At 38.1% G+C, this 12,463-nt stretch overlaps 1 protein-coding gene across 1 annotated transcript; it reads right to left on the bottom strand.

The window, feature by feature from the left end:
• Positions 1-3,265: 3,265 nt before the first annotated feature.
• On the bottom strand, positions 3,266-3,733 carry LOC148784634 (uncharacterized). Its single transcript, XM_088876257.1, has one exon. It carries the CDS (start codon positions 3,731-3,733, stop codon positions 3,266-3,268), a length of 468 nt encoding a protein of 155 aa, XP_088732383.1.
• Between the last annotated feature and the right edge of the window lie 8,730 nt (positions 3,734-12,463).

The raw sequence follows: 12,463 nt of genomic DNA, 5'->3' as shown, positions 1-12,463 counted from the left end.
TCCAAAACACTTCCTGAGCAACTATTAATGTCACTCTACATTTGAATTCCATGGTGAAAACCATTATGACATCCCGCTTGAAACCATTCCAAGACACCACATAACCAATGGGTCTGAATGTACATTCAAATTTAGACTAGTCACCAGTCACATATAACTGGAAACTATTATCGCCATAGCCTTCCAGAATCAACTCTTTATTGACTTTACATCAAGAACACTTCTTTAATCCTTGTTCAGGTACTAAAGAGTAATCTTGACTGTTATGTAGTGCCTTCTCGATACATTCCTGATATCCATTGTTATATTTAAAGCACAGACAACATTCGACGTAGTGCATCAAACCACATACACATGTTGTCAACGACAAAAGGTATAAGGATGTCAAACATATTTCTAAGCTTCTCATCAGTCCACAAAGACAGAGTCTTGGACAACTTAACCCTATCATAAGGGAAGCCATCCAATTTCTTCATGGAAAATTTTGTAAATAATGTTTGTGTTTTAGTATTTTCTAACATCTTCACATCGTTCCAAATGAGTAAAATGTTCACACCTAAAACACTAGGAACACAACTAAGCTCCCATTAACCTTTCAACTCATTCTCGACCAGAGTCATACCCTGTACGACCTTGTCTAAAAGAATATTCCAGATACAGGAAGTTTCAAACCTAGTTAGTACTCCATGTCGAATCTCATGGCTCCAAGCCCTTCATCCACCCCGATGTCCGACATCGCTTCTCCTTATGTCTTTGGATCATAATCCAATTGACTGGTCAAGCTCAAAATCCTGTACCTAGGTAACTTAGGTGTTCTAGTCATCCCTTAAGAGGCTGAAATTAGTGGATTAGTGGAAGAATTCGACTACATGATGTTTATTAAATTTGACTGAGGTGTCTCACCACATGATTCCTCCAGGAGCTACTCCTCACATCAGTTATCCAATGAAATCAAATTTCCCTAAAGATAACGAATGGGCCTGTACAAACTTAGTTTGCCTCCCACTAGTCGCTTAATGTATATAGGACTATCCCATATACTAAAGTACATTATGGAAATAGGCTTGCCTTGCCACATCGGCGAGGATAGTTCAACGAAAAGAACGATCGAACCAAGTCCAAAAAGGTTCGATCCCTCCCTTATCAAAGACACCATTCAGTTATGGTACTTCAGCGAAGAACTCAACTTAGTGAGAATTCCATTCTCATCAAATACTTCAATAACTCCCACTAAATACACACTACCTAGATCCAATCGGAGGATTTTATTTTTCCAATCAATTTGGTTCTCTACTTCAAGTCTAACTCTCTGATCCTTCCAAAGTTCCTTAGACTGTGAACCCCCTTCTTACTTTGTGTATTCAATGACTCATAGATGTCTAATTGGATCCAATGAATGTAGAGTCTTGGGCAACATAACTCTATGATAAGGGAAGCAATCTAATTTCTTCATGGAGAATTGCGTGAATAATATTTGAGCTTTAATGTTTCTTAACATCTTCACATCATTCCAAATGAGTAAGACGTTTACAACTAAAACACTAGGAACACAACTATGCTCCCGATGATCTTCTAACTCATTCTCGACATAAGTCATACCCTGCATGACCTTATCCAGATGAATATTCCAAATACAAGAAGTTTCAATCCTAGTTTGTACTCCATGTCGAATCGCATGGCTCCAAGCTATTCATTCAACCCGATGTCCTACATCGCTTCTCCTTATGTCTTTAGATCATAATCTAATTGACTTGTCAGACTCAGACCTGTACCTAATAGGTAACTTAAGTGTTCTAGTCAACCGTCAGGAGGTTGGAATTTAGTAGATTAGTGGAAGAATTCAATTAATGATGTTTGTTACATTTGACAAAGGTGTCTCTGTACTTGATTCCTCAAGGAGCTACTCCGCACTTTAGTTATCTAATGAAATTGAATTTCCCTTAGGATAATAAATTGAACTTGTACAAATCTAGTTTGCTTCGCACTAATCTCTTAATTTATACAGGAGCATCCCATGTATTAAAGTATGTTATGGAAACAGGCTTGCCATGCCACGTGGACCAAGGAAGTTCAGTAAAAGGAACGATCGAATCAAGTCGAACAAGGATCGCTCCGTCCCTTATCAGAGAGATTATTCAACTGTGGCACTCCAAAGAAGTACTCTACTGAGTGAGATTCCATTCTCATTAGATCCTTCAAGAAGTCCCACTAAATGCACACTACCTCAATCCAATTGAAGGATTTAATTTTGCAACTAGTTTGGTTCTCCACTTCAAATCTAATTCTCCGAACTTTCCAAAGGTCTTTAGACTTGTGAACCCCCTTCTGGCTCTGTGTATTCAATGACTCACAGATGTCTAATTGAATCCAATACAATATACAATTGGCAAGCACACTTTGTCCTACAAAGTGCTTCTTGGTCCTTATCTTGCTTAGGACGGACTTGCGAGCTTGTAAACTCAACTTGTCTATTTCTAGACTCGTTGAATTCACCAACTTCCTTATTCGAACTAGAGAAATGTGACCTAGCTTGGCATGCCAGATTTGGTAGTTTATCATGATTATCCATTTTTACTATTTTTTTTCAGAACTCATAATTCAATTATGAGATAGTGTTGAAATAATTATGTAAACAACCTAGTAGACAAGAATAACCATTCTTTGTTAAATGAAATAACCATCATTGATCAAAATTATGTAATCCAAATTGTCCAACAATGGAAAAACATAATTTGATCGTGCTAGGTTATATAATTATATCCTATCAACTTTATCCTAACATGATCACTAATAGCTAAGTCCACCCTTGTCCCTGCTATTGCTAAGTTTTAGAATCGTTGATCACAGCCTTTTACTCAGTTTGACAACCTGGAAACCATGTGTTGATATGAGCTTTATAGCTGGTATCGGATACCCAAGAAGTGGAGTAGGAGTCATATTAAGGCTCAATAACAAATTATACCTTGATTATAGAGGACTTTGAGACACTCCCTCTTCTATTACTCCTTTTCATGGTAATTAATGCAAACACATTTTGAAATTCATGATTGTCGAACAGCCTTCATCTTCCTTTTTGCAGTAGTCGATTCTTTCTCACCCTTTTTCCTCTTCCAGCATCTGGCCCCTTTGCCTTTCGCTTTTGAGGTCACAGTCTCTCCTACCAATACTGACAACGCAGACTTTTCAATCATTGCCTCATAATGGTCGAACATGTTAATCAACTCATGACGGCCTTTCTCAAGCCCATTCATGTAATAGTTTACGATTAACGGGTCAAAGAAGGGAGGAAGAGACTGAGGTCCTTGAGCTTCTCCATGAGGGATAGCTTCTTAACCCCATGCTCCTGTACAGAAGACCCTTCAATCATCTTGGCATAAAAAAATGCTTTTGTCACATCATATCTAATATGTCGGTCCAAAACTGCATAAACTTGGCTAATGCAGAGCATTATGGATCGGGCATGATCATGCCTATCGTACTGTTTCTGGATGTCATTGGTCATTGACGTAGGTACGATACTACAAACATTTTGGTTGTCCTCATGCCACTTCTCGAACGTCAAACATTCTTCACATGTGGACCTTTCAAGCAAGGCTTGAGGAAGCGACCTATCCAGAACATAGGTCTGGTTCTCAAAATCTAGGACAATCCTAAGATTTCTTAGCCAATTATTGTAGTTTGTTCTGTTAAATTTATTAGCCTCAAGAATTACAGTAAGTGGATTCATAGACATCTACATCAAATGTAAATAGAAATTTTGTGGATTATTGTAATATTAAATATCAAATTTAAGACTTGGTCTTCAGTCATTTATCCGTCCCACTATTTCTTCAATAGGCCCACAACTCTCAAGTGGGGTTTTCGGGAAACCATTTTCTAGTGGGCTTGGAGTTCACAAATGCAATTCTCCATGTCTCGCTTTTACGATTCATGCAGAGAAAGGCTTTATGCGAGGTAACTTATACTATTCTCATCCAATGAGATCCCAAACTTATTTTGCAACTCATCTTTTCGTGATCCCAAGGGCCCCAAGCGAATCACGCTACTTAGCGTGAAGCCTGACCTATCAACCAAACGAGTATCTTAACTATCGTCTCCCACGACTCACGAGACAGGGAAATAGGAGTATATTCCATTCGTTCACAACAATAGTGTAGCTTTCTTCCATTCCAAACATGCCACGACTTGTAAGATCAGGAATGGGCGAAAGTAGCACCCACACCACATTGATGTGGATGGAAGGCTTGGATTTAATCAAACAGTTTGAATTTCAATCTATTATGGGCCTAATATTTAACTTGGACTATCCAAGTGAGAGTTAAGTTTGTTGTAATCCAGGCCTCATCATTATAAAATTTTTCGTGCATCAGTTTTAATCATTGAGTATAAACTAATGCATTTCAAACACAACATACTCTAAATATTAAAACATACACCACATGCAAATACAAGCCTAGCTATTACAAAGTAGTGACCCATTATCATTCTAATGGGCCTTCTTCTTTGTTCTTCTTCCTTTATCAGCTTCGTCCAATAGTGTTAAGCCCAAAATAATTAATCCAAATAATCATTTTTGAGCCATCCATCTATGAGTTATTGAATAAATGATCCAATCATTTAAATATTCTCCTTTAATTAATTTAATTTGATTAAATTAATTCAGTTCTTGTTGAGTTAATTAAAAATTAATTCGTTTCTTCTTGAATTAGTTCAAAATAAATTCCACCAATTCCATAGTAATTTGTGTTTGAATCTTTAGGTTCACCTTCAACTAAACTTCGGCATTGTGTCCAACTCAAATAAATATTCAAATCTAATTTAATTAGTTATTTTCAATTAACCATCAATCGATAACGCCCGTCACCATGGGTAGCTATCTAAAAACGATCCATGGCACTAGAGACTAGGTGAATATTGACGTGAACATTTAGGCACTCATGGTCCAAGCAGGCACGGTCCTTCCATCGACCATCTCCAGGTCTTAGTCTAGGGAATGGAATTGGCACCAGTTCCCATCCTAGACCAAGTAACTATGTTGAGTACTTGAGATGCATTTATCCTATTGATCAACAAAGAAAACCATTTCCTATTCGACTAATCGCGATGGCCATAAACCTAAAGAGTCTAAACCATCTCAATGCACTTATGAGACATCATACACTAATTGGGACGGATCCTATCTTGAAATCCACCTTCCCACTACATACTCCGACTACAGTGGACAAGGTTTATAACGACCACATAAAAAACATAGTCATCTCTCACCAAAATCAAGATGTAGCTATAATATGCATGCGACTGCCATGATTCCTCAAGTACAATGACTAATCCTATAATATTGGAGTCAGGAATTCAAGTCATACCGACCAGACACCATGGCTTCCATATGATGATTCCCACAAGTCATTTCAATAAGTTAACAACCTTGAACTAATCTACTAAAATTGCATAGTGTTTCATCGACGATAGACATGGGATGTCTATGCAATTTTAGTAGATTAGTTCACAACGTTGTTAGCTGATGAAACATGACACTCATCAAATGAATGCGACTCTTAATGCAAGTCTCTATAGGACACTTGTTGCTCATTTTTTATGTCCTTGACTCGAAACATTTCAGATCCAACCCTTGACAGCTAGTTATGATCGACATTCAATGTGCAATCCAACTATTACACGGTTGTCAAAGTGGTCTATGGGCTTTATTGTGATGTTTGAAATAAATAAAACATATGGGTAATGAGCACAACAAAAGAAATGCCAATAGCGAGTACTCATTTTATTTCCCAGAATAATATTACATAAAATCAAGTCAGTGTCAGAATAGATTAAAAGTATGCCAATCTAATTATCTTGCAGGCCACCTATTCTAACAATCTCCCACTTGACCTAAAGCCAATCACCCATCGACCTCAAAACCATCTTATCCAGATGCCGAGTATGGACAATTTGCGATATCGGCTTGGTATGTGGATCTATTGTGTTTTCTTCTAAGCTGACTCGGTCCATCTTGACGTCACTTCTGCTCACCATCTCTCAAAGAAAATGGTAGCGTCTAAAAATATGTTTGGAACAATGATGAGATCTTGGTTATTGCTTGTGCTATTGCCCCATTGTCATTGCAAAAGATAACTACGGACTTAGCAATACAGGGTGCCGCACCCAACTCTTTAATGTTGTTTTTCATCTAAACCGCTTCCTTAGCCGCTTCTGAAGTTGTTATGTATTCAGCTTCCGTAGTGGTATCCTCTGTGGTATCCTGCTAGGAACTTTTCCGAGCAACCACACCACCATTCAGATTGAATGTAAAACCTAATTGCGACTTGGAATTGTCATCGTTCAATTGGAAGCTAGTATTGCTATAACTTTCCAGTATCTATTCTCCACTACCGTAAATCAAGAACATATCTTCAGTCCTTTTCAAGTACTTTAGTAGTGTCTTGATTGGCGCCTCTTCGGTGCATGCCTGATATCTGCTCGTCACGCTAAAATCTTACGAGACACCGGGCCTAATGCATTGGACAACATACTGAATGGTTCGTACGGCTAAACCATAGGGGATGTTCGGCAACCTTTTAAATTCCTCATCAGTTTTTGGAGACTACTTCTTGGACATCTTAATCTCATGCCTCATGGGAAGGAATCCTCATTTTGATTTTTCCATCTTGAATGGCTTCATGACTTTCTCAATATACGAGGATTGGGTGAGTCCTAACATCTTTCTAGACCTATCCTTATAGATCTTGATGCCAATGATTTAAGAGGCCTCACCCATATCCTACATGGAAAATTTTGTGGACAGTCATGCTTTAGTGTTACCCAATATCTTGACATCATTCTCAATGAGAAGGATAACCTCTATATAAAGCACAGGGTACGCAACCGCACTCCCGCTGATCTTCTTGTTTACAAAAGGGACGATTTCGTTTTTGATGAAATCATAACCCCTTATAACTTCATCAAAACATGTTTTCCAGTTCTGGGAAGCTTGTTTGAGGCCACAGATAGACCTTTAGAGACGACAGACCTTCTATCTTCTTCAATAAAAGTGAAATCCTTTGGCTGATCCATGTAGATCTCTTTATCAATGAAACCGTTGAGAAATGTCATTTCACGTTCATCTACCATATGTCATAGTCATACCGTGCTGCTATGCGAAGAAGAATCCGAATGGACTTGGGTATGGCTTCAGGAGAATAGGTTTCCTCAAAATTGACCCTGGGTCGTCGAGTGTATCCTTTTGCCATGAGCCAGCCTCGAAGGCTGTAACCTCCCCGTCAGCTCCAAGCTTATGTTTGTAGATCCATTTGCACCCAACAGGTTGAACCCCTCTAAGTGGGTCTACGAGGGTCAAAACGTGATTTTAATCCATCCAGTCTATTTCAAACCTTTTGGCATCAAGCCACTTATCCAAATCGATGTCCGACATTGCTTTTTTGTATGTCATTGGATCATTTTCCAATTGACCAGTCAGTCCCAACAATCCGTACCTATCAGGTGGTCGTGATTCCCTGGTCGACCTATGGAGGACTTGAACACTATCAGTGGTAACTATTGGCTCAAATGATCTTCTTTCACTCTGCCGAGGCGTCTCAGTTGTTTCCCCAAGTAGCATCTCATCACGTTGGCTATCCACAGGGAAGTCCTTTTCCAAAAATACTACTTTTCTTGATACATAAACCTTTCACTCAGATTGATCATAGAAGTAGTATCCAAGAGTTTCTTTTGAATATCCGACAAATCCTCATACACTAGACCTTAAGTCTAGTTTGTCTCCCACTAGCCTCTGTCATCCATACGGGTACGGTACTTTCGTCTATCATTCCCGGCCTACTCTAGGATATGAAATCGGGTGTCGGAACCCCTTTTTCCTATTCGAGGGACAATTGTGGCCATAGGTCTATAGAGCGTAAATGCATCTCCAAGTGCATTATAGATACCTCTATCATGTTTTGACAGGGGATGGATCCTCTTCTTGGAAGTCACCATCCTCGCCACATGATTTGATTGCACAGGACATGGCTTATGATGACCATGTCTGAGAAACGATCACCTATTACAAAAATAAAAATACAATCATCGCATGCATGTGACTGTTGTGATTCCTTAAGTATGAAAACTACTCCAGTACTATTGGAACCGGGGATTTGATACATACTGACCAAGCCTCCAAGGCTTCCGTATGGCGATCCTCGCAAGTCAGTTCAATCTATTCGATGAAAAGCAATGCGAATGCGAGCGGATCGGCTCGGGAATGCGCAAGCAGAAGTGGTTAAAATAAATTGTGTACCTTAAAATAGAATCGGAATGAAACCATAATTCCAAGGGGTGAACCATTGAAGTTCCCAAGCGTTTTATGTAGTCAATAAAATTAAACAACAATAAATTGACGAGGCTATGGGAAAAATGTAAAACAAAAATTGTAAATCAAGAATTACCTTTTCTTGATTTATTTTGGACCTCCTTCGTTGATTTGTTATCCCAAGGCCTCAACGTAGAGGCCCTCTAAAGTTACGTCCACACTTCGATTTGCTAGAAAAGAATTGAGGAGAAGAACACACTAAGTTGTGCACAAGTGGGAGGCTCGGCTGAGTGGAAAAATTAGGGGGAAGAGGAAATTATTTTCTTGCTTTGTTATGTATTCATTAGTTAATCTAAAAGACTAACACACACACACACACATATACATATATATCTACCTTGAATGGATGCATTAAAATATGTCTAGGTTCATTCAACCATCCATAAGGTAATAATCCTTTTTTTCAAATAAAGAATGACTCACATGGTATTTTCCAAAAATGATTTTGTTAGTCATTTCCACCAACTTAACTAATGGGCTTGGGCCAATTTTAAGTAATTAAAGTACCAAACCCAATTATTAAATTCAATTTAAGTAAAGCCCACTTAATTTAGTCCATCATATATTTAATTCAATTAAATATATTAACCCAAAAAGCCTTTATTAAATAATAAGTCCAACTTATTAAATGATAAGAGCAAGCCCAATATAAATTAATTCAATCAATTTATCCTTGGGCATATCCATCCAATGGATCCCTCTCATATGTAAGTAACCAATTACTTACGGAATTAGTTCCCAATTAATTCCTCCTCCCTTCTCGGTACTTTGCGTGTGACTCTTTAGGTTCACTTTTCAGCTAGAATTGGGCTAGTGTCCAACACTATTATTAATTAAATTTAATTTAATTAATAATTCTTAATCAACCCTTAATCAGGAAAGCTCATTACCATGGGTGGTTGTCTATCAACGGTCCATAGCCCTAGAGACTAGGCGAAAAAATATGTGAACTTTTAGGCTCCCGAGTCTATACGGTGTTACAAATGGTGACCAAAAATCCAATTGGATTGGCGATTTTGGGAACCATTTAGAAATCTTTATCAATGTGATATTATCTTGATGAATATAGTAAGAATTCATCTATGGCACCATGTGTTCATTGTGATTACTATATATGTTGAATGGTGTTTTAACATCACAACAAATGCCTAAAGACCAATTGAATAATCCATGTACTTGGGCTGCATATTGGATGGCAGCTATGAAACCAACTTCTGAAGGTTGGTTTGAAACGTCCCAAGTCGAGGACCTCGAGAACGGACATTGAGAGTCCTATAGAGACTTGCACTAAGTATTGCATTCACTGGATGAGTGCCATGTTTCATCGGCGACAGACATGGGATGTTTATGCAATTTTAGTAGATTAAATGACAAGGTTGTTAGCTGATTAAACTGACTTGCGAGAATAGTCATATGGAAGCCTTGGAGGCTTGGTCGATATGACTTGAATTCCCTACTCCGGTAGTACAGGATTAGTTATTGGACTCGAGGAATCATGGCAGTCGCATGTATATGATGGCTATATCTTGGATCTGGAGAGACACGACTATGTGTGGGATGTGATCATTATAAGCCTTTTCCAGTGTAGTCGGATTATGTATTAAGGACGGTGGATTCCAAGATAGAATCTGTCCCCTATCACTATATTATGGATATATCTCCTATGCACTCTGAGATGGTTTAGACTCTTTAAGTCTATGGCCATAGCAATTGGTCGAATAGGAAATGATGTTCTATGTCGATCAATAGAGTAAACGCATCTAAAGTATTCAGCATAGTTGCCTGGTTCAGGATGGAAACCAACGCCCAATTCCATGCCCTAGACTAAGCTGGGAGATGGTCGATGGAAGGACTGTACCTGTATGGAACTCGAGAGCTTAAATGTTCACGCCAATATTCACCAAATCTCTAGTGCCATGGACCGTTGCTAGACGACCACCCATGGTAACAAGCATTTCTAATTAATTGCTAATTAGAAATAATTAATTAAATTATATTTAATTAATTATTTCTGTTTGACACAATATCCAAGACTAGTTGAGTGTGAACCTAAAGAGTCACACACAAATCACTATGGAATTGGTGGAATTAATTTGAGAAGAAAATGAATTAATTAATTGGATTAAATTATTTTAAGGAGAATACATAAATGATTAGATTATTTATTTAATAATCCATTTGATGGATGGCTCAAGAATTAATTAATTTTTGACTTAACACCTTTAAATTAATTGGATTAATTTATTTGAATTGGCTTAATTAATTGATTGGATCAATTTAGATTTATTTTATTAGATTAAATGAATCTTTAGACTTAGTTGGGCTAAACAATAGTGTTAGTTTGGAGTTGTTTTTGTTCTTGCTCTTTGTTCTATCTAACAATTGAAAAAGAACTATATCTATTCCTTAGTGTAGTGTGGACAAATTAGAGGGGTTCTAATTTGGATCTTATAGTGAACGGGAGAACGTAAAGAGAACAACACACGTTGCTGCTCAACTATGGAAACAGAAAGGTAAAGTTTCATATATTGTTTCTATACTTTTCTGTTGCACCCTCTAGCCACTTTTCTAGCATGTTTAAATGTTTATTATTATACTCTTGACAAACACTAAATGACTGGGAATTTCAAAGGGAACACCCCTTTGATTTGTTTTAAATAATTTTTTATTTCACGCTTCTACCGCGTTCCCCCACCATATCGACTCTTTCATACGGGTATGGTCCATCCGTCTACTGTCTCTCGGCCTTAATCAAAGGCATGGAATTGGGCGTTAGTTCCCATCCCGATCTAGGAATCTATGCTTGATATTTGAGATTGTGTTCAAATTGCTCGACATAGGAACCTCCTCTTCCTATTCGACCAATGACTGTGGCATCAACATTATATAGCGTAGACGCATCTCCAAGTGTATAGGAGATACCTTTGTCACTTTTTTACAGGGGACGGATCCTCTTCTGGGAACTCACCGTGCTCGTGCTTTGACTACATTAGACAAGGCTTATGATGACCATGTACGAGACACGTTGACCTCTCGCACAAATCTATAATACAGTCATCGCATACACGTGGCTGCCGTGATACCTCGAGTCTGAGAAACTACTCCCATACTATCGGAGCCAAGGACTCAAGTTATACAGGCTAAGCTTCTAAGGCTTCCATATGACAATCCCTGCGAGTCAGTTCAGTCGATTTGACACCTAGGCAATCGACCCATTAAGATCGCAATGACATCCCACGACTGTCACAGATGAAACATGACACTCATCAAATGAACGTGACTCTTAATGCAAGTATCCATAGGATACTTCAAAGCCTATTCTCGTGGTTCTCGACTTGGAACATTTCAGAGCCAACCCTAAATAGTTGGTTTTAAGACCTTCATCCAATGTACAGTCCAATTGTTGCACGGTTGTTCAAGGTGGTCTGTGGGCTTTGCTGTGATGTTTGACAGAATTGCAAACATAAATGTAATGAGCACAACAAATGAAATGCCAATAGCGAATACTCATTTTATTCATTGATTAATATTACATAAAATCGAGTTATTGTCAGATAAGATTACTAGCATGCCAATCAAATTGGCTTTTAGGTCACATATTCTAACATTCGACACCTAGCCATTCGACCCACTAAAACCGCATACACGTCCCACATCTGCCGCCGATGAAATACGACGTGACTCTTAATGCAAGTTTTCATAGAACACTCGATGCCCATTCTCGAGGCTCTCATCTTGGAGGATAAAACGCTTGACAGTTAGTTTCATGACTTCCATCCAGTGCGCAGTCCAATAGTTGCACGGTTGTCAAACTAGTTTGTGGGCTTGGTTGAGATGTTTGAAAGAAATGCAAGCATTTGTGTAATGAGCTCCACAAATGAAATGCAAATAGCAAAAACTCATTTTATTCACTGAAAAATATTACATAAAATTGAGTTACTGTCAAAATAGATTACAAATATGCCAATCTAAGTGGCTTTCAAGTCAATGATTCTAACGCATGAGCCCAATAAAACTTTATTAATTAATAAGTCCAACTTATTAAATAATAATGGCAAACCTAATATAAATTAATCCTATTAGTTTATCGTTAGGTTCCTC

Source organism: Sesamum indicum, linkage group LG12, assembly GCF_026168435.1.
Source record: "Sesamum indicum cultivar Baizhima isolate 11 linkage group LG12, ASM2616843v1, whole genome shotgun sequence".
NCBI lineage: Eukaryota > Viridiplantae > Streptophyta > Magnoliopsida > Lamiales > Pedaliaceae > Sesamum > Sesamum indicum.
Note: the sequence above shows the minus strand (reverse complement) of the source record. Positions and strands in the feature narration are given on the sequence as shown.

Excerpts from the sequence above, each read along its gene's own strand:
- LOC148784634 (XM_088876257.1), bottom strand. The coding sequence starts at position 3,733 with ATGTCTATGAATCCACTTACTGTAATTCTTGAGGCTAATAAATTTAAC.